This window comes from Meyerozyma guilliermondii, genomic scaffold (genome assembly GCF_000149425.1).
Source record: "Meyerozyma guilliermondii ATCC 6260 scaffold_5 genomic scaffold, whole genome shotgun sequence".
NCBI lineage: Eukaryota > Fungi > Ascomycota > Pichiomycetes > Serinales > Debaryomycetaceae > Meyerozyma > Meyerozyma guilliermondii.
The window spans coordinates 1-27,313 of NW_001809796.1; the positions used below are offsets into that span (position 1 = coordinate 1).

Below are 27,313 nucleotides of genomic sequence, written 5' to 3' on the forward strand. Positions count from 1 at the left end.
AGTGTTCTGCCAGAGAGCAACACTGCGGTCTTGCCTTCCTTTTTGGCTCGGTCAATGTCTTCTACATTGTGCACTTGCAATATCAAATGTGAGAACTCATCAAACCATTTTTTCCATTGAATAACGTTCTTGATGCTTTCGGAGAAGTTCTCCCACAAAGTACAGGTACAAGAAACCATGGTTATACCACCCTTATGCCATGCTTGAAAGATATCTTCGCCAAAATTGCAAATGTTCAAACCATCAATGTGGATGGATCTGCGGTACAATTCGCGAGCTTCTTGGTCGGTTAGCATTTTTTGGTAAATTTGACTACATTACGCACCCATTTATGCTTACGAAACGAAGATGAGAGGCGGGGGAGATACGATGATCGCCGGTAACGTGCCGAGATAGCGATGTCCCAATGCGGTAAATTGGCATCGAAACTCCGAAAAATTAATTGTGGCACATCAACGGCTCGTCCCAGATAGGCAACTATGGATCGGGATTACGTCAAGATTGTGGATGAGATGCAAGCCATAATCACACCCAATTAGGCATGTTCATCGTCGGAGAAATGCTATCATCGACCAACTCGATGGATCTTCTTTGTATAAAAGTTGTACCAAGATCATATCCAGCTTATCATGAGTGAAGTTATTGATTCTAATCTTGAGAAGAAGAACGGAATAGTTACCGTTGATTCTGTTACTGGTGGTTCTTCCGCCGAAAACAGGCTGCTAAGTTCCAAAAAAGTTGACTGGAAAACAAAGATTAGAGGCATTATTTGGGACTCTCTTGACAAAAGTCCGGAGGAAAGAAAGTTTGTATTCAAGGTGGACTGCTGGGTAATGTCATACATTTGTGTGGCCTACTTTGTCAAATATTTGGATTCTATGAATGTGTCGAATGCTTATGTTTCAGGAATGAAGGAAGAACTTCATTTTGGAGGATTGCAGTATAACTATTTATCAACTTGGTACTACATTGGCTACATCATTGGCCAAATTCCTTCTCAGGTGGCTATCAATTATATCAGACCTTCCATCTGGTTACCAGCAAACGAATTGCTTTACGGAGCCTTTGTCATGGCAATGGCAGGAGCTAAAGATGTCAAGACTTTGTATGCGTTGAGATTCTTCATTGGCTTGTTCGAAAGCACTGCCTATGTTGGTATCATGACAATCTTATCCAACTTTTACTTGCCAGATGAATTGGGAAAGAGAACATGTATCTTTCAAACTTCCTCGAGTGCTGCTCAGATGTTCTCGGGATACTTGCAAACAGGCCTTCATAAAGGCATGGATGGTGTAGGTGGACTTTCGGCTTTCCGGTGGCTTTTCATATTTGATGGTATTATTACAATACCTGTTGCGATTGTGGGATTCTTTGCTATTCCTGACGAACCCTTGAGTTCAAAGGCATTTTGGTTCAATGAAAAAGACAGAGAAATTGCAATAAGCCGATTAAAACGGGGGAACAGAAATACCAAACCTAATATGAAATTCCAAGATTTTTTGGATATGTGTGTGGACTGGCCCATTTACCTTTTCTCGTTGAGCTTTATTTGTCATGTGGTTGCAATTAGACTTTACGGATACATGAACCTTTGGTTGAAATCAACAGGTACATTTTCCATCTCCCAGATCAACAACTTACCTACGGCAGGTTATGGGCTCCAGATCTTCGCAACCTTGTGCTGGGCTTGGCTTTCAGATGCTGTTGGAAACCGGTGGTCTATAATAACTCTAGCTTGTACTCCTGCGATAATTGGGTCGATAATTTTGTGGGTTTGGCCAAGCAACCAGAGTGCATTATTTGCCGGCTGGTATTTGATGTTTGCAGAAACCGGCGCAGGCGCCTTGTTCATTAGTTGGATGTCAGAGACGTTGGGTACGGCAGTAGAACAAAGGTACTTGATGATAGGCGTTGCTGAGGCCACTTCGTTTATATTCACGGCTGCAATTCCCATCTACTTGTATCCGGCTGACAAGGCACCCCGTTATCCTTATGCCTATCCTATTACTTTCATGTTTTTTACGCTTGAAGCGGTGGTTACCTTGGTGATTGCTTTGATTCAGAGACTTGAAAGGAAAGGAGTTTTACGCAACAAACACTTGTTTCTTAGCAAGACCCAGGAAATATTGATTGAAGAAGAACAAGCTAGGAAGGATAACAAGGAAGCAGTTTGATAACTAATTCATTCAATAGTATTGAGTCGACTTAATGAAGTTTTTCACAGAATACTTTAACATTTGACTGTATGCTACCCACCAAATATTGTCGAGTCCCATTGGTCCTTTTCCATTGGTTCCAACGGCAATAGCGGTTTTCTCCGAAATTTATAGTCAAAGTTCCCAAAGTTTGGGCAAGACCATCCTCCACAATCAACTAAATGAATTCCTTGATCAGCTATCTGGGTGTAAGAAGATCTAAAATGCGCCGTCGATTTGATAGCGATTATCAAGGGTTGTGTCTGGGAAATATCAATGCCTATTCCCATGAAAGCATTGATGTCATAAGCCTGAATCCGCTCCGTCGTAACTATAATCAAACCATTAGCAGCTTCCAATACACAAGTCATCCCAGCGTAGAGTGTAGCTCCATGCATCATGTCACCAATGTTTGTATACTTGTAGTCCAAAATCTTTGAAACTTTAGCCTTGACTTGAAGAACCTTGCTGCTCGCGTGTGACAACGAAGTTCCCAATTCGAAGGTACCTTCGTTACCAATACCTTTTTCAATTGCCTGTTTAACCACCGCTCTATCAACATGAAAGGCACTCACAAATGGTGTAGGTAAACTTAGTAGTTTTGATAATAAGTGTGTTTCATCTGCTGTGCCACCTGAGCCAGGAGAGTCTGAGACATCTGCCACCACCACTCTCCCCAAACTCGCTTTGGATTGTATCAAATCCCATACGGAGTCTAGTTTGGGAATTGGTGCAAATATCTCCAGCTTCAATTGCCACACCAAGTCGCTTATAGCTTTTAAAGCCTTTGTGCATGGCTCATAGGTTTCATTAGTCGCTAACAAACACATGCCAACGTCGAAACAATCACCAAATGCAAAACCTCCACCAATTGCCAAGTCTCGGACTCCAAGCTTGTTCTCCAATTCATTGCACTTTTTCATTATGATCTCGAAGGGCATACCAGCAACGGTAGCTTGGTTTGGCAACGCTGAAAGCAAAGGAATGGGAAACCTATATGTGGTGAGACTCTTGGGTTTAATTACCAAGTCTTTAGCTAGTTCAACACAAAGAGCACCTCTCTCATAGGTGTCTATGTGTGGGTATTTCTTACCAATAATCGCAACATCCGCATATGAGGTTAGGTTTTCACTGATATTGCCGTGAAAGTCAAGAGTTACTCCTATCACCGAAGAAGGTGAGATCCGCTTGAACTTTTCCACCAACGCACCCTCGGGATCAACGAGTCCCTCAACCACATTTGCTCCATGTAAGAGCATCATAACAATATCAGGTGGTCCTGTTTCTTCAACGTAAGACTTGAAAGTATTGATCATATCTAGTTCAATTTGGCGAAATGCCTCTTTGTTCATCATGCCTCCAGGCATACAAGCCGTACAAACACCACATTCCACTTCCATTGAGCAGCTTGAGGCAGCATCCAACACGCCAGTAACCCAATCTCGGTCCTTCAGAAACTTGTTTTTGACATTCTGGTAGCCGCTCAAATAATGACGATTTTTGAAATCAGTAACGTTGACACGAATTGGAACAAATGACGAAGCTTCATAGAAAATCTGGGTAACGAATGTTCTCATCTGGCACACTAAGATTAGAGAACAGATCTGTTTATCATTTACAATGAATCGATTGTCCGACTGAAAATTTCCCTTTTGGGGATGACGATAAGCCTTACAGAAAATCGTTGTCTATGAGGGTGGTAATTGGCAACTTTGCCGAGTTCGTATCCAATATGTCGTAGTAGGCACTGGCAACGCCCATCAACTCACGGAATAGATTAGCCATTTCGGTAATTTCTGGTCCGTCTGCACTAAGACTTATCTCAAGAATGTTATCGCAAATTGTACGAAATACCTGAGCACACTTTTTTGCAATCACCCATTTTTCGCTGAAGGCTTCGAGTATCTCAGCACAAATGTTAATTTCGGTCTTTGAGTCTATCAAATCAACGCTCCAGTTGCACAAACAAAATAAAATGCTCGAACAGATGGTTAGAAATCGGTATAGGGTGATCCAGTTGAGCGGAAGTAGCTTTTCGTTGAACAAAATGTGAGTGTAAAGTACCGATTGAAGACTTACCTTGCCCAAAATCTCTATTCTTTGCGGGGAGGTCTTGGGCAATAAAAAGGAAGGGCGGTGTAAGAGCATCAAGCAATGATAGTATCTCGCAGAATACCATGCATTTGAAGTGTAAAACGAAAATAACTTTTTGTCCGTTTTGAACTGGATAGGACAAGCTTCATACCAGCGATCCAATTCGTTGATGATATTTGTAACAATGAGTTCCTTGGTTTCGGGATCTTTCTGTCCTGCTTTGTATGAATATACCTTCTTTATGATCTTTCCCTCTATTCTCCTTAAATGTATCATCGATTGCATTATTTTCATTGTTCCGTATTCTTCATCTTCCAATTTACTTGGCAAAGGAATCTCTATATCATCCTCGTCAATAGCCAACGGTTTGCCAAAGCTTATCGATAAGAGCCTATCCAAATTGTAAACGCTCCAAAAAAGACGATGTCTCATTTCTCGTTCCACATGATCCATGGGGCCCCTAACTTGCCGATTGAGACCCAAAGAAAGTGCTATTCTGGAAACAGTACCAGACAAAGTCCATGAATGTAGTCCATTAGGCTCGAAAAACGAATAAATGCACAATAGTATCAACATTCGGAGCCGGTCGAAATCGTCATATGATTTGTTTCTAGATAGAAACTGAATAGATTTCGAGGAAAAGCTTTTGCTAAAGTTGTCCTCTTTCGACAAGAGTCCAACTCTAGTCAATGTAGTACATCCAATAGCCATCACCATGTATAGCTCGAATTGAGCCACTGTATTTACTTCGTCGCTGATGTACTCATTGCTCTCGATTTGACTGATGAATTGTGACTTTTTAATGAAGGGATACGATCGATGGTTGTGCTTGAAATACGCCTCCACAAATTTGAGTGCTAGAGACTTGCTTACTTGGTAAATTGACTCCCTTCCGTCGTCCAGAATGGTTGGAGAGTATCCAATAATTGAAAGAAAAAGATCCTTTTGTGGCGTATCATAACCGGATGACTCTAGTGGTTGCTCTAGAATTCTCCTGAAGAATCCAGGAGTTGGGGACTTATACATCTCAGGATTAGGGTCACTGTTCGTCATGGGGATATCCATTCCTAGATCAGTATGGAAGTCATTCTCAGTCTCAGATTGACCAAAAACGTTATTAATTTCAGAATTTAGTTCCATATTTAGCCCAAAAGTCGTGGAGTTTCGTTTCTTTCTCTTCAGGTACTCACAATTGGTTTCTGCCTTGAAACAATTATCGCAGGTTGGTATTGTTTTCGAGCACTTTTTCTTAATTCTTTTGCATCGATTGCACGAGTAAGGAGATATTGACTCCGCCAGATAGTCAGGGTCTCGTTTTTGTTCCTTGGATACTCGGAACTTGTTATAATATATGCCTATTTTACCCGCATCTGTGTTTCCCATCTTGTTCGCTAAAAGAAAAGATAAGATTTTCGCAGCCGCGAGTCCAACTACACTCTACCAAAATAGGTTATTTGGTGGTCTATTTATTATATGTACGTGGAATAACGACAATCTAGAAGCTGATACGGCACTTTCTTCTTCCAAAGTTCTTTCACGTGCGCCAGAACATCGAGAAGTCTGCGGGCCTTAATGGTAGCCGTAAGTCCTCTTGTCGTAGTTCTCTCTTCAGTCCATTCTTCCGCCTCAAAACCTTCCTTAGTTCCAGAATCGTCGATCCATGCTTGCAATTCTTTGCAGTACTCTACATCCTTAGGAAACGTGAGAATGTGCATGCCCTCCATTGGCTCTGGCAATGTACTTTCCATAGCCTCAATAGAAGGAAGTTGCATTCTGCCTGAAAAAACCCGAGCAACAACAGCTGCCTGTGACTCAGAAAACGGCATAGGAATCACATTTTTTGGGATGGTCAAAAACGCCAAAGTTGGATCTTTGGTGTAGAATATATGGCGGTACAAATTCTTGACAAACTTGCCTGTAGTGATCAAATCGTCTATGTATGTCTTCAAGTAAGGAAAATCATACAAATAACCCGTACAGAAGACAATTGAGTCAATTCCTCCATACTTTTGCCCATCCAAGCAGGTGACTTGACGGTTCTCAGGATCATAGTGTACAACTTCTGGAATGGAAATGACGGGATCCAACGATTTAGATTCACCTCTAGTAGTGTTAAGAACAGTTTTCGCTTGAGTTGTGGCTTGCATAGCAATATCAATACCGGAAGCGGAGCCTCCAACTACCAACACTGTTTTATCACGAAAACAGGTGGAGTCGTTGTAGTACTTTGCATGAGTCACTTCACCCGGATGGACCTTGGTCCAGGCGAGAATTCCTGGGGTTTGAGGGATATACGGTTTATCGAAATGACCACTTGCAAGTATCACGGCATCAAAATCAAATTTTGTACCATCTTCGGTAGTAAGAGTCCAAGTTCCAGTACCATTCTTTTCAAGCTTTTCGATACCACAGCCCAAATGAATGGTAACACCCACGATAGTCTTCGAATAATCTCTAATATACTTGGCGATTTGAGCCCTAGAAGGAAAGGTTGGATAAAATTCGGGCATGGGGAAATCTTTGTACTTCATAGTCCACTTTGTGATATTGGTTTCCAAGTGCCTATACATTGGACTGCTGGAACGAATGGGCTCCTCTTCAATTCCACTACCATTGATTTCATATTTGACTTCTGCCTTGTAGTCTTCACTATAATTCCACAATCCGCCGAGTTGTGGCTTTTTTTCAAACAAGTGAATTTCGTCAAATTTCGATGGTTCCAAGCTCAAAGCTTTTGCGGCAGCTACGCCCGCTGGACCGCCACCGATGATTCCCACTTTACGAATTGCCATTGATTTTATTGGGTGTTAATCGGCCGGCTCAGTATCTTTTGTATTTATACAGTGGAACCATTTATCTCAATGGAGCGGCGGACATCTGTATGTGGTAATTTTGTGTCGGGATTAGGCGGCGTTAGATAAGAAGCTCAACTTTAAATTGATGCAGTCGGAGTGGGGAAGGTTAGTGGTTCGACTCGAGGTATACAATTTGTCTTCAGTGAAAGAAGTTGACTGAAGTAGAGAGTGAAATCTGAACCAAAAGTCGTAGCTGGGGCTGATCAATATTTGAGGGAAAACATTCAACTGTTTCACTAATGAGTTAATAGTGAACTTTACTGATGAAAAATAGAGAGCATGTACCTTCAAGGTTACGTTTGGTTACCTTGATATAACATTACCAGTTGATTTCCGATTTGAGGACTCTCTGAGAAGTACCTGAGTTATCAAGTTCCGTTTCGCACTAATTAAACTCGGGAGTTACAGGCAATGCGTATCATACACTACGCCGCATCGCATGCGTTCCAAATTTTCAGCACCAAATATGAATGTCAATCACCCCACTAACCTGAACTCTGCTCAATTAAACTTATGCTCCGCATTTAAACTTTCCTATAAGTCAGGCGTGAGTATCTACTCTAGATTAGAACTTCAAGACAACATATCTCGTGCAGGGGAGGCTTGAGTCTCACCGGCTGCAAATGCGACTCTTGAAGAAAATCTGCCAATGTGCTGTGTAGATAGAGATCCTGGCCAAAGCAATTGGACTTGGGACTATACAATATAAGACTCTTCAGAAAAAATTTTGGTTTCATTGTTTGCATTTTTTTTAAAATTTTGCAATATTTTCGAAAATCGACTAAAATAGTGGTGGTGAAGAGTTGTAAGGCTGTATTAAATTGGCTACTAAGTTCTATGTTTGCTGATCCGTGCCAATGTAATTGAGGTCTTTTTCTCACTACGGTGTTAAAGTACAATGCTTTTCTGATCAAATAGTCGACTTATTGTATAGTCATGTTTTGGTCACTTCACCAAATCGGATCCTCCAATGACGATTATGTAGTATCTACAAAAATATATGAACGAACGGGAGGAAAGCTATATGAGAGATTTGGTTTAGTTGAAAGAATAATAGTTTACGATTGAAATTTCATAGTCGAAACCTAAAACTTTCTCAACATTAAAGAACACTATACCTACTTACTGAAAACTATTGTACCATTGATCTCTCTGCTATTGTTATTGCTTTTCTGCATTTTTCTGTTTAGCATCAATTTGCACAATTTCATTAATATCCAAGGTATCAATTTGATACTTTTTAAAGTCTCTCGCCTTGACCTTTCTGATAAACATGATTCCCAACTCTTCATATGTTCTTCCTGCTGGTTCAGGTAATCTGAAATAAGCCCACGTAAATGCTACAGCAATTATACCAACTTGGAAAAAACCAACCTTACCCTTCCAATTACCTTCGGATTGGTTCAACATATAAGGGTAGATCACACTGTTCACAATGGACCAAACATGAAACAAGTTTCTTGAAATACCAATAGTTTTCGCTCTTAATCTGGTAGATGACATTTCACTCGCAAGTGAAAAAGCAATTGGTCCTATAGTCATATCATAAAAGAAAACTGCAACAAATAACAAAGAAGCTGTTCCCCATTTAACACTCAGATTAGAAGGTGGAGCCAAAGATATAAATCCCATGATCAAGAATGAAAGTCCACAAAGCCCTAATCCAAGCAAATAGAGGGTTCTTCTTCCAAAGTTTCGTGCCAACAAAACCCATGAAATGACGGTTCCAACAAACCCAATAGCATATTGTACAATACCCAAAGTGAAGGCATTGCTATTGTCGATTCCTGCTTGTTCAAAAAAGTAAACTGCAAAGGACATCACATTACCAAGTGTAACACTTTGAATCATCAAACCAATGGCACTTATTTCAGTTCTTCGAAGATCAACTCCTCTAAAGCAATCCAAGTATGTAGCGCCAGCTTGAACTTCTTGTTCCATTTTGGTAGTATGAACCATGAATTCAATTGCATTGCTAATTTCCGAGTCAGACTTGTTTGTTACTAACCGTTTATAGGCATTTTTTGCCCGGGTGATTTCTCCCTTTCTAACGAGCCACCATGGTGAATCTGGAACAATTGCAAGCGGACCAACTAGCACCACGGGCCAAAACCACTGGACAGCAAAAGGAATCCTATATGACCAATTGAATGTTTCATTTGCAAGACCCTTTAAAACACCCTGGGAGATCAATTGGCCAATAATAAATGCAATATTGACATATGTTGTCAAGTAACCTCTTAAAGCCACTGGACAAACCTCAGAAGCATACATGGGACCAATAACACCAAACACACCGTTAGGAAAACCCATTAATAATTGACCCACCAAAAGAACTTCTTTGGAATTTGCAAAAACAAGAATAAACGTAAACCCCACTGCAAACACAAATGATATTTGCATAAGCCGTTTATGACCAATTTTATCCACCGACCAACTGCCCAAAATAATTCCAAAAATGTTACCAACACTATTCATCATTGAAAGTGCTGTTTGCCAAGAAGCAGTAAGATCATACTCTCCATTTGATAAAAGCTGACCGTACTCTTTTTTAAAACTAGCAAATCCAAAAAGTGAACTCAAAAGTGTGATATTGTAACCGTCCATAACAATAGTCAAGGAAACAATGATGGACCACATAACTGCTTTTTTGTATTCTTTGAGCGCTTGCATAAGCTTCAATGAGTGTTCTTTGTCGGTGTGTTCATAAACATCCGCCCAATGTTTTGTCAAGAGCATCTTTTGATATATCTTCAACCTTGCCTTCACCTATCTCTGTTGGACGAATACTCTCAATATCTTCGCTGTGCTCGATACTAATTTTGCCTGTAACGCTTCCCATGATAAGCTTTCGGTGCGGTTTTCTGAAAAACGAGTGGTACTTATAGATTCATGCAACAGCCATCTTGGCTCAATTACTACAAGTGCTCTTTCTCCACTGCTCTCAATTTTTTTCGCAATTTACCCCAGTTTTCGCGATTTACGACGGCTGCGAAAAAAATTTCCCCACATTAGCTCCACTTCTCAATATCTTTCGCAATTTCTTCATATCTATCCAATGGGAGTCTGTTGATGTTGCGAGAATAATTGAGAAGTGGAGTAATGTGGGGATCCTCATGTGGAGAAATATATAACGAATACGATCCACCTTAAGCCACTAAGATGCAATCCAACATTTTATCCAACGTTTGCAAAAAGAAAGATGCCAGAACTGGAAGAGTTTCCAGTTGGGACCATTCAGGAAAGAATGAAGATTCTTTTGTGATTTTGCCTGGCGAAGAAATTGAAATTGCTGATATTGAAGGTCCTGGAGCTATCACCCATCTTTGGTTTGTTCAAACCTGCTCAAGAGTGTTAGGACCTAATTGGGAAACTCGTGATGAGGATTTCTATAGAAAGGTACTCATTAAAATGTACTGGGACAACCAAAAACATCCTAGTGTTTTGGCTCCACTCGGAGACTTTTTTTGTGTTGGTAATTCTATGGTTTCCAACTTCCAGTCGTTGCCATTTACAGTCTCTGTCAAGCCAAGTCAAACCTTGAAATATGGTGGAGATGCTGCTATGAACTGTTATCTTACAATGCCATTCAACAAGAGAGCAAAGATTGTTATTGAAAATCAAAGTGAAAACGAGTACATTCAATATTTTTACATTGACTATGAACTTTACCGAAACCCAATGGAAGATATTCTTTACTTTCACTCGCATTGGCGCAGAACAGAAGTCACAGATGGATGGGGTCCCAACATTCAAGTGAACACTGATGATGTCAATATCACCAATCTAGATGGAAAAGACAACTACGTTGTTCTTGAAACTAAAGGTCAAGGCCAGTATATTGGTATGAACCATTCGGTAATTCACTTTCAGGATGTCTGGTGGGGAGAAGGTGATGATATGATCTGGGTAGATGATGACCCAGCATGGCCACCTAGTATTCATGGTACTGGTGGTGAGGATTACCTTGGTCAAGGCTGGATGATGCAGAAGAATTCTTATCCATTTTGTGGAAGCATTATTCATGAAGATGATGTGCCTCAAAACCAAGTCAGTTATAGATGGCATTTGGTTGATCCGGTAAGATTTGAAAAGAGAATCAAGGTGACTCTCGAACACGGACATGCTAACCATTTGAGTGATGATTGGGCTAGTACAGCATATTGGTACCAAACTTTACCGGGACCAAAATTGAAAATTCCAGATGTTGAGAAAAGATTGGTGAGACGTCCAATTCTTCCAAGCCCTGAATTAAAGGCACCGGACTTGAACACTCTTCGTCCTGATGCTCGTGAGATGCATCTCAAGCAACAAGAAAAGATGAAAGCTTTCCTTGAAAAGAGAAAGAGTGAAGCAGAAAGACGTGCCAAGGACTCAAAGGAAAGGGCTTTGAAGAATAAGGAAATCGCTGCAGAAGTAAGATCCAGATTCATGAATAACTCAAAAGGCAATTGATTATGTTGACCCTAGCAGTCCTCAATCAAACATCAAAATCACCTGTAGCTCCATAGAAGACACTATAAGACAGCATCGGCGACCACCTGTCAACTCTTGAGTTTCCAGCTTCTTCCTCTTGTATGTATTCGTTTTCATCAAGCATTTGCACCTTCATCGGATCACCAAATTTAAGAGAATTAGTCCACAGCCACTGAGATATTTGGTGCAATTTTTGCTGTAAAGCACTGGGGATATAATTGCTATTCAGGTTTAGGCGTGAGATTATCTCCAACACCGACGTTAAAGCATTATACCCAATGCTAAAATTATTTTCGTTTATAGCATCACTTAAACTTTCGGCCACAGTTAACAATTTTGTCGTCACACATGGTCCATTGGTTTCAAAAGCGTAGAAAGGTACGGTTTGAGTGGTCTCCAAAAGATCCCTTGCAATCTGTATAGGGTAATTTGTGCTGAAGCAGTCATTCGGTAAGCGGTTTGGAAATTTCTTCTCATTGCAAAAATTCCAAACAAGCAGCTGCATCCAGCTCTTGCTCAACAAGATATTCACCTTTTGAATTTCTGAAGAATTCTCTCCGATTCTTATTTTATAGAGCTCGTCTTGAATTCCAGGAATCATTTTCACTGAAATGTTACAGTTGAACCTCTTCATGAAAAAAGATTTGTCAGGTAAGGCAAATACCTTGACAATCTGAGACAAATCACCAACTGAGCTCTGTTCATAGGGAAGACTCGCATCCAAAAGAACTGAAAAATCGGCTTCAAGACTTGTAAATCTTTCAGCAACCACAAGAATGTAGTAAATGTTTCTGAGCCGATGCTTTTCCTCTCGTGGCTTATTTGAGTATTTTGTGTTATCGTGTAAGCCAAGCAACTCAGCAATGGCAATGGCTTCTTTCAAATACAAAATTGCCGACGTATTCAGTTTTGCACTGGAATAGTATACGTGAAGGAAAAACGATACCAATACAGATTCTATGGTTGGGTTCGATCTGTAGTCGCAAAAATTGCGTGCTCTCAAACACTCAGATATAAAATCCGCCGAAGATACATTATTAGGAACCTCTAAAATCTTTTGCAGAGGCGAAAGGCAGTCAATATGCTGTTTTAAAGCACCAGCGAGTGCACAGCACAACGCATAAGATTGAATGTTTTCATGACTAACGTCCAACTCACACACGTCTTTCTTTGAAACACTAGACGTGAGTTGGGTAACCGATACAATCGGCCAAATCTCATAAAACCAAGTTTGGTACACTTGAAAAAATGGAATTAATTCAGCGAGCACCACCTGAGGTTGAAAATTGTAAATGGTCACTTCTTCCAGATTCTCCGAGAGATTATATCTTCGATAAATGTTCTCCATAGTTTTTGGTCTTACATTCTTTGGTCCTTTTTTTTCTTCTTCCTCTATCGTTCGTACAAGGTAAGTTATGCCTTATACAATTTGGACAGGGTATAACATTACCGCATTTGACTCTTCTTATGGAGCAGTTATCACAAGGTCGTCCATATTTTGGTCTTGTTTTTATATTCTTTTGGTTTACCATATTATTGTGAGTTGCAATTTTCCCCGTAATTTCGTAAATGCACCCCAGATCTGTCCGATGCAGGAAAACGCTAAATTTGGGCTGCTTCATTGATTGCAAAAAAGGTCTGGGTGGCTATTTCGTTTGAAGGTACTTGATGCTATTTGCGCCCCTTCCAAAACTCGAGGTGAATCTATTGGCATTATAAAATTCCAAATTTTCATATGGCGATTTTGAAGTCCGAGCTTTATTTAGTATGTGGATTTCATAATTGACTTCTAGCTTTTCTATGAGATTCATATTTAGTTATAAAATGTACCGGGTTTTACTTGAAGACATGTTGTATACTTCTAGATCTTACCAAAGGCTGCAAAATTGTGTCGCTGCTCGGGCGAAATTTTCTGTAGTGATAAGAATTTGAATCCTTTTGGGAGCATATACGATATAATCATTTGAGCCTAACATTGAAACTAAGCTTAAGATTACGTTGTATTAATTGTTGATCCAGAACGTCAATAATTAACAAAGTGCCAATTGTTCAGCTAAGGAGCCATCCCCGACTCGCTACGCCAAGATTCGAGGTTTGCCAGTTTCGCATTCGAGTTGAATTTCTCAAAGAAAGAAATGGCAGTTCCTGAAATCTGTTTAGATATGTTTCTGATACATGAGAGCTCATATTGTCTTCTGAAATTGGATTTCTTAAAAAAAGCCATGGCAGTTCCTGGTTCATTGAATTAAGAGTTCTAGATATATCTCTCGGGGGTCTGATATACGAGAACTTATATTGATTTCTGAAAAGGTCCCAAGGTGAAGAGCTGGGGAGTCCCATTTCATGGCTCTCAGTATGGTCTCTTTGAAAATTTACTGGTAACTTTGAAATATCAATCACTTCATAGTCCTCTCCTAGACGTAATTGTATGAGTTTCTCAGCTCTGAGTATATCAAATGAATACCCTGCATTTGTGAGATCAAGGACTCTTAGCTCCAGACCGTTTGGTACCACAAATTCCCTTTTTAAATTGTTTCCATTGAGGTATAATGTCTCAATATGGGTCTCAACTTTGAAAGAGTTCAAGTCATTATCTCTCAAATCTAGAAAAGTAACTGTTTGCGGAATAGTCAACTTCTTGATGTTACTTAAAAAAGTACCCTGCATTTTTAGTACTTTCAAGCCTGGAGGGAGCTCAATCATTCCGTTGTCAATTGAATATGAAAAAGAATCGTCGATTCTTGTTATACGAGACCTGGTTATATCCAATTCTTTCAACTTTGACCCTTTGGCAAATTTGACTCCACTCATAGTTAACAGTTCTATTTCAGAGAGGTATAGCTCTTGTACTGATGATGGAAATGTGTAGTTCTGAAGAGCTAGGTATTCAGCTCTCGAGAGGTCTAAAAGCTTTATACTAGAAGGCAATTCAGACATCTGGGAGATAGCTAGCTTATTTTCTCTAAGAATAAGTACTTGAAGACAAGCTGGAAGTCTGGGAATTGAGGTTAACTGATTTTTGGTCAAGTCGAGAAGCTCAAGAACGGGAGCTTCGATCTGAACTTCCGTTAATTCATTGTAGCTCAAGCTCAAGTATTCACAGCAAGGAAGAACGGCACGGAAAGATGAAAGGCTATTAGCTTGAAGTGAAAGTCGCTTCAATCGCGCTGGTAGGGATGGTTTTAGGCAGCCGGAAGCCAGATTGATATGACAAGCCTCTATGTTGAGATCGACTATTCCAGGCGGAAAATTAAAGTTGGACAAGTCTTCAAACTTACCATTCGTAATCGAAAGTTTGAGCAAGTTCAGTGGAAATTTCAAGCTGCTAATTTTACCTGAAGGCAGCTCCAATATAAGTTCCAGTAAGTTGGGCGGTAACTGACAGTCGTTGATGTCTCCCCAAGGCTGTCTCAATGTAAGAGAGCTAACATGAATAAAATTGGCCATATTGTTGAGGTCGGTACCATCAAAGGAGACTAAATAGGGTAGCAGTGTGGACGGATGTGAATCATCCAATCCAAGATTTGTCACTTTGGGGCCAATCATGGAGTGAACTTCAGTCGTATCTGATGGATGTAACCCGGTACACGAAAAAGTTTTCAAATTTCTGTTCCAGAGTACTTGGAGTAGCAAGGTGCAATTGTGAGGGGCCCTCGCGTCTTCTATAATCAACTCCCTAAGAGTTTCTAGTTTTGGATGGTGTTCGTTCATTATTATGGTGCAGTCTTTCGCTACCAACTTTTTCAAATTAACTGGTAATGTGCTGAAAATCCCATGACTGAGGTATAAATTCTTCAAGCTGGGATGGGCGTAGTCGACAATTATCTCGCATTCTTTGCCATAGAATGTTTCTAATTTCGGGAAACTATTCAAATCAAGACATGAAGCAAAATGCACATCCAATGAGAGGGAAGTGATCTTGAGATTAATATCATGGTCTGAGAATAGAGGGTAATCTCGAAACGTCAGGTCTTTGAGGTCGACATGAATTCCCAATTTTTGGTTGTTGTAAACAAAGTTGATTTCATCGAGGGTTTGGTGCATCTGATGAATGTTTTCCCAAGTACAATGAAACCAAAGAGGGCATTGAGGTGATTTCTTTTCAATTATTTCGCGTATACGTAGAAACTGGTCGAAGTCCGTTTCATAATGGGCTTCAATACCTTCAATTCTTTGTTTATTAGCCCCTCGAATTTGCTTTGAATACCATAAATTATTGCAATTCTCAGCTACAGCTTGGAATATGTTTTCTGGAATGTTCTCCAACTGTAATATGCTGATGAGAAGTTTTGTGCTCAAGTAAGAAAAGCAACGTGTGACTATCTCGCAAGGTAAAGTATCTAGGTTCATTAATAAAGATAGGAGATGCTCGCTGCAAGGGTCCAGCTAGGTGTGCAGGATTACACTTGGCTGCAAATTCTCACTTTTATCAATAGTGTTAAGGCATTATTCGGGAGGAAAAAAGAGTAATTCATACTTGAAAACTTGTGTGATATGGTTTGGCTCTATCTCCCAAAAATTTGTAAATCATTTTTTCCCACCTCTTTATCCTGACATTCACTTTGCATTCGTGATCCTGATTTGATGGGAACTAGATACGGGAATATGTTGTACGCAATTAAAAATTTAGGGAGGGTAACACAGCACACGACAAACAATCTAATGATAGTGAAACAAATATAAGTACGTTCATCATTCATGTTAAAATCTAACCGGTAGACTCTTAATCGATTTCTTTCGAACTTTTGTATCGAGAGTTCTTTCAGCAGAAAACCCCACTTGATCACACCTTGGTACAAAATATCCAGTGCACTACGAGAAGTGGGGTCATTCAAGTGGGCGGTCTTTCCATTTCAATCCATTGCCGTTTGCCTCGAGAGCCAAGAGCCGCCAAGCGGCCGCAAATACTGCACACAAATACTTGAAAGGTCAAGAAATAAACCCATGGGCGAGTGTCTTGGAAAAGATGGTGCCAAAAATAACGTTTAAAGCGGGGTCATTCGGACTTCATTTCGTTTTGGGACAGTACCAAGCTTCAGGAACGCTAATCTGGCCATTTCTTGTCTGCATTGTTCCTGCAATGCATTCCAAAAATAGCTTGGTATGTTATGTGCCCTGCTTGACTTTGTCGTAGAAAAGCCAAAGTGTCAGAGTTCTCGAAGGCATGAAACAAGTCATGTCACGAGGTTTTAGATTCGTTGATACCATAATGGTAACGCCGAAAATATGGCCAAAGTAGAACAACAGAATTGAGGCTTTGGTAGGATTCATGGCCGACCGACTGAAAGACTGTACATTACAAGTCAGCCGATGGTTGCATATCGCTTGGAAGCATTATGCAGTGTAACCAAGGTTAGATTCAGAATAGGAACAACATCCGTATATTCCATGCGCGTTCATGCGGCAACTGCATTGTCATGTCGAAAACGCACAAATTTGCAACCACTTTTATGCATTATGCATGCACAATGCAATAGTAGCCAAGAGCCAAACTAAACTGCCGTTCAGAGACCAATGAATCAGTCCCGTGGATGAGCTGAGCATAAATGATATATAGTCAGGACTCACAGAGAAGTCAAAATAAGATACTCATAAGTGTACGCACTCAAAAAGACTCGTTTATCAACTTAGTCAATCATGTCTTTTCAGAGAGTCACAACCAGTCTCTATGGTAGCAATTCTTCATTCGGTGAAAATTTATCATCAACAAATTTCTGTCACCTTGACGCAAATTCAGTCGATATCAGGCTGGACAGCATCAAAGATATCCGTATGGACTCCATTATCGATGCTTATGTTGCAGCTACTCACAAGGATTCCAAGAGTCCTGCAATTAATCTTATCGTTTTGCAACAATGTGTTGCTAGTATTAATGAGCTGATTGGATTTCGTCGTCAATTATTCCTCGGAAAGGAAAGCGACAAACTTGAGGCTGGAATTGAGACTGAAAACCCAAGAACTAAACTTGCATTTGAAACTGAAAATGTTAAGGATCTTGTCTTTACGGGAGTCGACAGTTACTCTCCTAATTGTGCTCTTTGCAGACTCAGGTGGAAATGTTTTAACCGCCGAAATTACAACTCTGATCACTACCGTCTTGTAGAGATCTCGTTGTACCATTTGGCTGTGGCAGCTGCTCACGAAAGTATTTCTTTGGCTCGCAAAGTGCATAATTCTGGCCCAGTTCGGTCTAAAAAAAAGCGCCAAAAGAGAAGAAACGGCGTGGTTGGATATAAAGAATTGGCTGCAAAATCTGGGCTTTCGCCATGGCATTTCCATAGGGTGTTCAAGTCAGTTACCGGCATAACGCCTAGGACTTATGGTGATAAATGCTTGCAATATTTTGAGAGTATGTTCAAAAAGGAGGCAGAAATTTCTTCAGAACTGCAAAAAGCGACGTTAAGTGAGGATTCTTGGGATACGAAAACTTCTTTGCGTGGAATTTCTGCACCACTGGAAAAGAGAGAACCAACTTTCAACACAAAGGTGTTCCAATCTGTGCCCAAGCAAGCTTCGAGCTTTAATTCAGAGACATTTCCAATAACGGCTTCCATTGAAGAGCTAAAATGTGACACAGAAAGTGATTCACCTACCTCAAATAATACGTGTGAATCGTTTTTTGTCGCAAATCAGCCACACACAGTATCAAGTCAATCTATATCTGGCTGCGAGTATGGTTCCAATTATACAACTTCGTCACTGTCTTCGATCCTGGAGAGTTGCAATCCAAATGATGTCACATACTGCTCTGACTCCGAGAGCAAAATTTTGTCAGCCGTAGAGCATTTGCTGTATCCCTTCTTTGAAAAATCTGCTGACTTGTCAATAAATCCTACCATCACGGTAATTGTTCCTGAGCTTCATAGCCAGAATTTCGGACTCACCAAGGCAAGAATTGATAATTTTGCCAATTTTGAGCTTAAATTGATTGACTCCGATTTCCTACCAGAAGCCATGGCGGCATATTAAAGTGGTAACGCTGATATTCTCGTGGATCTAATGCAAGGCTCTGAAAAATTGTGTACCAGAATACCTGTGAAGTCCTTCGATTTCACGACGCCGATTATATTCTAGAATTTGAAAATTTGCTGGCATATTCGAAACGTCAATTACTTCAAACTCATTTCCTAGACGTAGTTGCGTGAGCTTCTCAGCTCGAATTTAATCAAATGAGAACTCTGTAAGTCCAATCCCCATGAGATCAAGAACTCTTAATTCCAGATTCTTAGCTACCGTGAAATTTAAGTGTATTGGATTTTCATTGAGGTTTAGTATCTCAATATGGGCCTCAACTTTTAATGACTCCAAATTGTTATATCCCAAGTCTAGAAATTTAACTGTTTGCGGTATGGTGAGATCATCTATACTTTGCAAGTTATTGCCAAACAAGTCTAGCATTTCCAAACCTGGGGGTAGCTCGATCATATTGTCGTCGATTATGTTTAAGCTAGAACTGCTCAAGTTTAAGTATTTCAATTTTGATCCTCTGGCAAATTTGACTCCACTCATACCTGACAAGTTTACTTCCGTGAGGTGGAGTTCACGTAATGATGATGGGAATGTGTAATTTTGAAGAGTTCCAGTTCCAGCTCCCAAGAGGTCTAAACGCCTGACATTAGAAGGCAATTGTGGTGTCTGAGAAAGATCTAGCTCATTGTTACTGAGAATAAGGACTTTAAGGCAACCTGGAAGTGAGGGAAAAGAAGTCAACTTATTTTCGCTTATGTCAATATGCTCAAGAGCTGGAGCTTCAATCTCCACATCCGTTAAAGAATTGTCTTTCAAGTACAAAAATTCACAGCAAGGAAGATCGACTTTAAATGATGAAAGCTTATTTCCTGAAAGTGAAAGTCTCTTCAATCCGGCTGGTTTTAGCCAGCCTGCTGCCAGAGTAATGTCACAAAACTCTAGCGCGAGGTCAACTATTTTAGGGGGAAAATCGACTTTGGCCAAATCTTTAAACTTGCCAAATGTAATGGAAAGTTTTAGCAAGTTGGGCGGAAATCTTAAATGGGCGATAGAACCTTGTGGCAGATCCAATGTAAGGGAAGTCATATGAGTGAAAGCTGTCATGTTAGACTTTTTACCCCCATGATTGTATAAAGAGCGTAACAGCGTGGGAATTCTGGACGAGAATCTACCAAAAAATTCAAAATGTTTCACTTTAGGGCCAATCATGGAGAAAATTTCATCCTTATTTGTCGCATTTTCAGTGCAATACGAAAAATGTTCCAAATCTTTGTTCCAAAGTATCTGGAGTAGCATGGAGTAATAGGCGGACTCTTGTGTGCCTTCTAGAACCAACACCCTGAGAGCGGGTAGTTTTGGATGGTCTTCATTCATTTCTATGGTGCACGAAGAAGATGCTACCAACGTCTTCAAGTTGATCGGTAATTTCCTGAAAGTCACCAGGTCGAGATATAAGTCCTTCAAGCTGGGGTGCTCGTGGTCAACGATCATCTCCCAATTCACGCCGTAGAAAGTCTCCAATTTCGGGAAATTATTCAAATCAATACAAATACCAAAATCGAAATGCGGTGCGAGGGAGAGGCAAGTGACCTTCAAATGAATATCATGGTATGATAAGATAGGATAGCTTTGAATATCCCACTCCTTAAGTTCGGCATGTATGGCTAATTTCTGGCCGTTGTAAACCAGATTTATTTCACCAAGACTGTGGTGCATTTCAGGAATGTCTCTCCAATAAGAATAGAACCAAAGAGGACATTTGTGTGATCTCTCTTCAAGAATCTTGTGTACGCGTGAAAACCGATCGAAATCGGTTTCATAGTGGTCGTGAATTTTTTCAATTCTTTCAGTGCCTCGAATTCCCGTGGAATACTAAAAGCCATCGAGATTGTTAGCTGCAGCTTCAAGGATATTATCAGAAACGTTCTCCAATAGTATTATGTCAGTGAGAAGCTCTGTGCTCAAGTGGGAGAGGCAACGCGTGACAATCTCATTTGGTAAGGTATCTAGGTTCATTTTGATAGTTTTGAAGCTCACCAGAAGTTCAAAGGCTGCGGAATAGTGATGTGTGCAGGATGACATGCGGCTGCAAAGAATTCATGCCTCTTTTGCAAAATTGTGTAAAGATCAATTGCTACATTTGTACCATTATATCCTTTTAGTACTACCTCACCAGAGCGAGTCCACAGAGAATCTCTAAATTCACTAAAATTTCATATATTCAATTCTTTAAGTCCAGCTTAATTAATAAAGGCAGTTTGAGTCTCCTTGACCACCTCGAAATCAACCACAATAAACCCTGGACCTCTCTCCTCAAGATCAGGGGACTCGGCACTGACTAAAGCAGCGAAAAAAATGGTGGATAACGAAACTTCAAAAAAACGCATAGTGATGTTGAAAAAAGGGAAAAGTGGGAATCATGTCAATTTAAGGACCCTGCATGGTTGCGAGCCCACAAGACGCATTGCCGCCGCACCAAAGGACCTGTGAGCCGCACACCCCTCTTATCAGAAAGGAATAAGAGGTGGAGGGATCTACACTCTAACTTGGACCAGAGCTAAATTACGACTCAACACCCACTCAACTGGCTACAAAGTAAGATAGAAAGGACTGGCGAGAATTATGATCTTGAAACATATTGATGAAACTGTTGAAAATCATAGTTGACAATTTTTAGTTGGCAACTAGATATTCAATTCAGAGATTGAGCGCTTGATTGGGAGTATCATTATCGTTCAGTTAATGCTTTGGCAAACTTATAAAGACGATTTGATGAAGATAGAACAATGGAAGTTGTTTGAATTTCATCAATAAAAGGACTAGTGGCTCCAAAAAAAAGTCTGAAATGGCTCAGAAGTTGAGCATTTGCATCGAAGACTATAAACCAAAAAAGTCTAATTCTGAATTTATCGGCTGCAATGGTGATTGATCACCAGAATTGGGTCTCCATGGCATTTTTGGTTACCTTAAATTACTGATACGACTAAATATTTATGGCTTCTGCACCTGAAATGAAGCTGCTGGAATACAAACTCAATGCTCAAGAAATAAAGGTTCGAACCAAAGCTGCAAAATACTCATGCGGAGTTATGACTGGCACCTTTCGTTTTTGAAACCGACAGCCAAACAAAAATCCTTCCAGATTCAGACCGGCGAGATTACAAGATTACAAACTGCTCGAGAATAGGGTTCCACCTCGGCACAATCGTTTCACAAATTACTATTCAGATTATACGGTCCAAACAGATACTGAAAGTAAAACAAAATTGATGTTACTTCGAGCCCAAAATCAACCATTAGGTTGAAGCTGTTGAGACACCCTAAATTTGATGCTGTTCCTTCTGCCTGCTATGAACCCAACTTGAAACGAATGAATCTTTTTTCTGATCTAACATTGATAGCTAATGTTCTGCTTTTAGGCTCATTGATTTTCAGTGGAACCAGCAAAGGAGACAAGGTAACGCCTTGAATTTTTAAGACTTATATTGAAGAAGATACTCCAGTTTCACAATTAAATTATCAGTTGAAGAATGTATGGCTCTCTAGATAGCTACGACATTCTTGGCATCGGTGTTCTTGACATGAGCAAGCGAGATGGTGTTGGCATCATAGTCAAACACAGTATAAGCGTTTCTCATAAACATGTCTCCAAGAATGTTAATTTCGGCTCTTCCAATATAAAAGCCACATCCATAGTTGGTTGTGTCATCGGAAATGTTTGTCAGCCAAGCAGCAGCGAGCGACTGTTGAAACGAAATTCCATTAAAGTTGAATGTCAACATCAAATTAGGGTTGGCACTGCAGTCGCAAAGATAAGTTTCAATGTCTTCATTATAATGAGCACCTGGATAATTTGAGAAAATGGCATCTCCAAGTTGCTGGTTGAATGCTGCAAAGGTGGTACCCGAATCAATAAGTGTTTCACTGTTGGTGGTGATTGTCTTGCTATTGATGTTGACACTATTCAACTTTACAGAAAGACGACTATTGGAGACAATGGGCAATGTCACCAATTTACCATCAATCTTGGCAAGATCTTTACCTCCAAAAATTATCGATCCGGTGGCAGCATTTTCTTGGTTCAAGTAGAGAGAATAGGCTCTCTTATTAATCAATTTTTGGCTCTTCAACAGCTCGATAAAGTTGGGATATTCGTTGTAAGAAGCCTCGTTGGACGTGAAACCAATACCAAAAACTCCAAATCCAGCGGTATTGGTTGTAGCAGAAGCAAATTGAGCATTGGTCACCTTGGCACACGATTTGCAAGTACCCAAGGCAATAGTGTCTTGGTAATAAGATCCCTTGGCTGTTGAGTGATCGCCATAAACGATTGAAAATGGCAGGTTAAGTTTCCTGGAAGTGGTCGACTGAGATGGATTGTAGTCCCCATACTGGCATGAGTTATCGGCACATCCAGATCTGGAATCAACCACCCACAAATCAGATGAACCAGTGTCGATATCAACGCCAATCTTTTGTTGGTTCGATCCAATATAGATATAAGTGATGTAATAGCCATGTTGGTTATACAACGTTCTGGTGGTAGGACCAGATCTCCTTCTGAGACCCACTAACTCGGGATCAGTAATGTTGGTGACAACGTCAAATTCAAGCTCAAGAAAGCCTTCGGATCTCTTATCCAAAGTGTCGGGAACCGCAGCTGCAGATGTGCATGCAGCGAACAAAGTTGCAGCTGCAGAGATAAGAAGGGGAGAAAAGTGCATTATTGGTTCCACAATGACAATTGCTTCGATATTTATAGCCCGGGCCCTTTCATGGTTACGGGAATCCAATCATGACGCGCTTTGAAACTTCCTCTCTCGAGAGCACACGGTTGTGAGCGTCCCGCACGGCTCGATGCACGATTTGACGTGCATGTCTTGGCACGCGTATGCACCCCAGCATCAACATCCCAAGTGAATAAGTCAATCAACTTGCTCACCCATGCAACTGAGCTTGCTTACTGAAGATGATGGTACCAGGCGCCAACTGTCTTGATACAGAAGAATGCTCACCCAAAAACTACATGTCGTGTGATGGAGCGGACGCGACGCAGCTGCACGTCAAACTCCTGTCATATGCGGGAATGCAGAGTGATAGCTTGTCACATGTATCTTGACTTATCTGACAAATTCCATCAAGGCCGCCAATTTGGGTGCAAATCGATATCGGCAACGCTCCCCTTTACAAACCGAGATCGTCGCTCACGTATGTATAAGTCTTTCGCGTTGTTGGCTCGACCAGAAAATAATTTAATTGGGATGCTAGTATAGCCGATTGACAATTCCGCGTCCCCGCATCCAATCATACCTAACGCACGGAATTATAGCAGAAATGTAAGTACGAAACAAGTGCTTCTCATGGGCATGTATTGCCGAAACTATACTTTTTGCAATTCGACGTTACCAACAACACCTTGTTTCCTGATTTGGAATAGGCTAAAAAATAGTTGGCCGTTGACAGTTGACCACAAAACGGGCAACATCTGCATTTGCACCATTTACAACGGCACCATTTTCGGATTGTTAAACCCGATTTGACGTGCCGAGGATGTTATATTAATAGGTTGGTTGCAGCTGAAGGTGCAGCAGACGCAACATTTTCCGCTGCTTGTCAATTCCTTGCAACGCGCCCACAATTCTAAAATTAGCGTCTGTGCTGCTTCGTAATTGGCTAGCCCTCTTGAGCACGGCATCAAATCCTTATCTTTTGTGGGGTGACAAAAAGTGCCGTTCGATTGCTGCAAAACGCATGCGTGCGGCTCATGACAATTTCACCGATGATAAGCCCTGATTGTTCGCGGAACTATAAGCGCTCCGCGTTGCGCATTGGTCACGAACGATTGACGGAATGTTTATCAAACTCTTTTCAGATATGCACATTTGACAAACATACACTTGACAGAACTGCACATTTGACTGCACAGTTGACTGCACGTTTGACATTTGGCTGCGAAAACATACATTAACTAAATGGGAACAATATTGGACTCTTGGGCGTATTTTGGAAGTCCGAGGGAAATCTCGCCATCTTCCAAGTCGTACACAACGTAAGCTCTTCTCAAAAATGTGTCACCAAGAATGTTACCAGTACTGATTAGATATCCACAACCAACGAATTGGTCGTTTTCATCGGTGATGTTAGTACTATAAGTGTCGTTAAGAGGAACTGGAATAGTAATACCTTCAAAATTGAATTCAAAGGTCAAGTCTGGGACTGGAGTAGCACAGTCAACCAAGTACAAAGGAGTCCCACTAACATTTTTCCAATAAGCACCGGGAAGTGAACCGATCAATTGAGTGAAAGCAGCGTCTGGAAGATAGAAAATTGTGGTTCCTGAATCCAAAAGCACATCAGTATTGATTTCTGCGGTTTGGTTGCCGAGAGAAAGGGTGTTCAAATTCACAGTAAGAGCGTTGTCAGTGGTGATTGGAAGTGTCACCAACTCTCCATTTACTTTGGCCAAGTCTTTTCCTCCAAAAAGCACCGAACCACTTGCAGCATCAGGGGAGTCAAGGAAAAGAGAATAGGCCACTTTGGAAATGATTCCTTGGTTTTTCAACACATAGGGCAAGTTTGGATACGTTGGACCACCAGTAATCACTGTAGCTTCTGCTCCCAAAGTATCAAAACCAATTCCAAGAATTCCCATTCCAGCATCGTTCCGGGTAGCGTCAGCAAACTGGAGGTTTTTAGCTACGGCAGATGAGTCTGAAGAAGCAAATCCAATGTCGTCGGTGTAATACAATCCTTGGGCATACGAGTTGTCTCCATATTCAATGAAGAACACCTCATTGAGGTTTTTGCTGGTGGTAGATTCCAGCGGATTATAAGTTCCGTATTGACAGGCATTGTCAAAACAACCGGCGGAAGAATCCACAAACCACAAATCAGATGATCCAGTGTCAAGATCCACCCCAATTTTCTGCTTGTTGGAACCAGCATAGACATAGGTAATGTAGTAAGCATCTTTGTTGTAAAGGGTTTCCGTAAAGGTGCCGTTTCCATTGGCAATTTTGTGCACTCTCGACTTCTTCACATCAGCGTTCCGAACCACATCGAAGTCAAGCTTGAGAAAGTTGGACGATCTCTTGTCAAGAGACGAATTTTCAGGGACAACTAAGGCAAAAACTGCAGCAGCCAAAGCTGTGAAAGTTACGAGGGTAAAGGAAACCATTGCTCATCGATGAGAAAATCTGGCCTTATATACTAAAGGCTGGAACACATGCCGGTGCCTTACGTGAAACGGTCCGTGGCTAATGCCCGGTTATAGGCTTTGAAAGGTTTGCCGTTGATTGCCGTTAGGTTGCCGACGGCACGCGCATAGTGCAACAAATTCGCAGCCACCTGTGCGGCTCAGTGATGCAAAGCGCATCCGATAGCTGTGGACAAAGAATGGCTGCGAAATGCCAATGAGTCAAAAGCGCAAAAGGTCTTGAACAGCCGCTGGGTGGCATGAACGAGCTGTGGCAAAGAAGACTAATGGTCACGAAAATGAAAATTACACCCTATTTTTGGCAATATAATACCTAGAAAATATGCCAAACGGGCACCAGGGGTAGAATTTCAAGCGCCCGACGGCCACCCTGCACAATTAAAGTTTTCGCTACTTTCAAATTTGAGAAAGAGAAGCTTCTTTGTTCTCTGCTCAGTATAAGAAGCTAGGAGTATTAAAGTTGTAATTGAAATCCTTGTGTCTATTTTTCCAGTCACACGCTATTTCTCTAACATTCAGTTGGATGAGTGAAAGTCGGAACTACGGAAGTCGTTTGGTTTGGGATGCTTCCAGAGCATTAAGAGCTATTAGCATTCCTTCTTCTACTGTGATGCAATCACCACAAACAAGAGGACCATATTGTCGAATTAATGAGCCATGTGAAGGGTTGGAGGCTCAATATTGTAATGTTACATAGATTATTACTGTGGTTTACCATAATAACGGCTCACATCTTTATTCCCTATCCCACGTTTCCAATAAACGGCCCACTGTAATTTTCGCAGCCACAATGACGAATGAAAATGTGGTTCCATTTTCGCGAACATGAATTTGATTCATTTCATTTTTATGAATGCAAGAAATTAGTGGATGAGGCCATGACTTAGTTGTTGCTTGAGTCCTAGTCTTAACCTATTGGTCTCGATGTAGTATCAAATGGTTTAAAGTACTGAAGATTTGTTTTGCAAGCAATATTACTTAGGTATTTTCAGTGCTTCACTAGCCAACCATCAAAGCTAGAAGTTACAATTGAGCTATTGATGGTGACAAAAGGCTAGTATCGGCCTAGCAAATGCCCGCTTAAAAACAATAGAATTTGGTCACGAAACTCTTAGGTCCAACGAGTTTGCAATTTCGAAGTAGGCTCCAGGAATGGCAATATGTCATTGACTCACGAAATCACCGTACCTCTTCAATATCAGACAATTGACCACCATATTCAACTACAAGTTGGAGTGCATAAGCTTTCAAGAGTATTTTTGCCAAATTGTTCTTTAGGTCAAGAAAGTTAATTAGAAATTTTGGCTTTCAACCAAGACTCCAATTGGTGATCATGGAAAGCTGACTTTGCCGTACCATATTTCTCGGCACTCCTCTTTTGATTCACTCTTTCATGAATCATTTACATAAGTCTATTGCATTTGAAGGACGAATCTGTGATTGAGACTTGGAAGTGACCGTAAATGCAAATTTAAGCACTCACACAGTCCGATTGAGCTTATCCACCA

General features: G+C 40.8%; 12 protein-coding genes across 12 annotated transcripts; 3 read left to right on the forward strand and 9 right to left on the reverse strand. All coding sequences in view use genetic code 12, as the record gives it.

The window, feature by feature from the left end:
• Window positions 1-629: 629 nt before the first annotated feature.
• PGUG_03947 (uncharacterized protein) lies at window positions 630-2,174 on the forward strand (the record flags this gene model as incomplete). The annotated part of the gene is made up of 1 exon (XM_001483168.1): window positions 630-2,174. One exon carries the CDS (start codon window positions 630-632, stop codon window positions 2,172-2,174), a length of 1,545 nt encoding a protein of 514 aa, XP_001483218.2.
• Window positions 2,175-2,248: 74 nt separating this feature from the next.
• On the reverse strand, window positions 2,249-3,772 carry PGUG_03948 (uncharacterized protein; the record flags this gene model as incomplete). The annotated part of the gene is made up of 1 exon (XM_001483169.1): window positions 2,249-3,772. The coding sequence occupies one exon, from the start codon at window positions 3,770-3,772 to the stop codon at window positions 2,249-2,251; it is 1,524 nt and encodes a 507-aa protein (XP_001483219.2).
• Window positions 3,773-3,866: 94 nt separating this feature from the next.
• STB5 (Stb5p) lies at window positions 3,867-5,672 on the reverse strand (the record flags this gene model as incomplete). Its single annotated transcript, XM_001483170.1, has 1 exon — window positions 3,867-5,672. One exon carries the CDS (start codon window positions 5,670-5,672, stop codon window positions 3,867-3,869), a length of 1,806 nt encoding a protein of 601 aa, XP_001483220.2.
• An 86-nt stretch (window positions 5,673-5,758) lies between these two features.
• On the reverse strand, window positions 5,759-7,081 carry PGUG_03950 (uncharacterized protein; the record flags this gene model as incomplete). The annotated part of the gene is made up of 1 exon (XM_001483171.1): window positions 5,759-7,081. One exon carries the CDS (start codon window positions 7,079-7,081, stop codon window positions 5,759-5,761), a length of 1,323 nt encoding a protein of 440 aa, XP_001483221.2.
• Window positions 7,082-8,305: 1,224 nt separating this feature from the next.
• Window positions 8,306-9,883, reverse strand: PGUG_03951 (uncharacterized protein; the record flags this gene model as incomplete). The annotated part of the gene is made up of 1 exon (XM_001483172.1): window positions 8,306-9,883. One exon carries the CDS (start codon window positions 9,881-9,883, stop codon window positions 8,306-8,308), a length of 1,578 nt encoding a protein of 525 aa, XP_001483222.2.
• Window positions 9,884-10,306: 423 nt separating this feature from the next.
• On the forward strand, window positions 10,307-11,599 carry PGUG_03952 (glycoside hydrolase family 172 protein; the record flags this gene model as incomplete). Its single annotated transcript, XM_001483173.1, has 1 exon — window positions 10,307-11,599. One exon carries the CDS (start codon window positions 10,307-10,309, stop codon window positions 11,597-11,599), a length of 1,293 nt encoding a protein of 430 aa, XP_001483223.1.
• Window positions 11,600-11,624: 25 nt separating this feature from the next.
• Window positions 11,625-12,968, reverse strand: PGUG_03953 (fungal specific transcription factor domain-containing protein; the record flags this gene model as incomplete). The annotated part of the gene is made up of 1 exon (XM_001483174.1): window positions 11,625-12,968. One exon carries the CDS (start codon window positions 12,966-12,968, stop codon window positions 11,625-11,627), a length of 1,344 nt encoding a protein of 447 aa, XP_001483224.2.
• A 701-nt stretch (window positions 12,969-13,669) lies between these two features.
• PGUG_03954 (uncharacterized protein) lies at window positions 13,670-15,970 on the reverse strand (the record flags this gene model as incomplete). The annotated part of the gene is made up of 1 exon (XM_001483175.1): window positions 13,670-15,970. The coding sequence occupies one exon, from the start codon at window positions 15,968-15,970 to the stop codon at window positions 13,670-13,672; it is 2,301 nt and encodes a 766-aa protein (XP_001483225.2).
• A 1,287-nt stretch (window positions 15,971-17,257) lies between these two features.
• PGUG_03955 (uncharacterized protein) lies at window positions 17,258-18,589 on the forward strand (the record flags this gene model as incomplete). The annotated part of the gene is made up of 1 exon (XM_001483176.1): window positions 17,258-18,589. The coding sequence occupies one exon, from the start codon at window positions 17,258-17,260 to the stop codon at window positions 18,587-18,589; it is 1,332 nt and encodes a 443-aa protein (XP_001483226.2).
• Window positions 18,590-18,781: 192 nt separating this feature from the next.
• PGUG_03956 (uncharacterized protein) lies at window positions 18,782-20,305 on the reverse strand (the record flags this gene model as incomplete). Its single annotated transcript, XM_001483177.1, has 1 exon — window positions 18,782-20,305. The coding sequence occupies one exon, from the start codon at window positions 20,303-20,305 to the stop codon at window positions 18,782-18,784; it is 1,524 nt and encodes a 507-aa protein (XP_001483227.2).
• A 1,826-nt stretch (window positions 20,306-22,131) lies between these two features.
• On the reverse strand, window positions 22,132-23,313 carry PGUG_03957 (pepsin-like aspartic protease; the record flags this gene model as incomplete). The annotated part of the gene is made up of 1 exon (XM_001483178.1): window positions 22,132-23,313. The coding sequence occupies one exon, from the start codon at window positions 23,311-23,313 to the stop codon at window positions 22,132-22,134; it is 1,182 nt and encodes a 393-aa protein (XP_001483228.2).
• Window positions 23,314-24,557: 1,244 nt separating this feature from the next.
• Window positions 24,558-25,766, reverse strand: PGUG_03958 (pepsin-like aspartic protease; the record flags this gene model as incomplete). The annotated part of the gene is made up of 1 exon (XM_001483179.1): window positions 24,558-25,766. The coding sequence occupies one exon, from the start codon at window positions 25,764-25,766 to the stop codon at window positions 24,558-24,560; it is 1,209 nt and encodes a 402-aa protein (XP_001483229.2).
• Window positions 25,767-27,313: the final 1,547 nt, after the last annotated feature.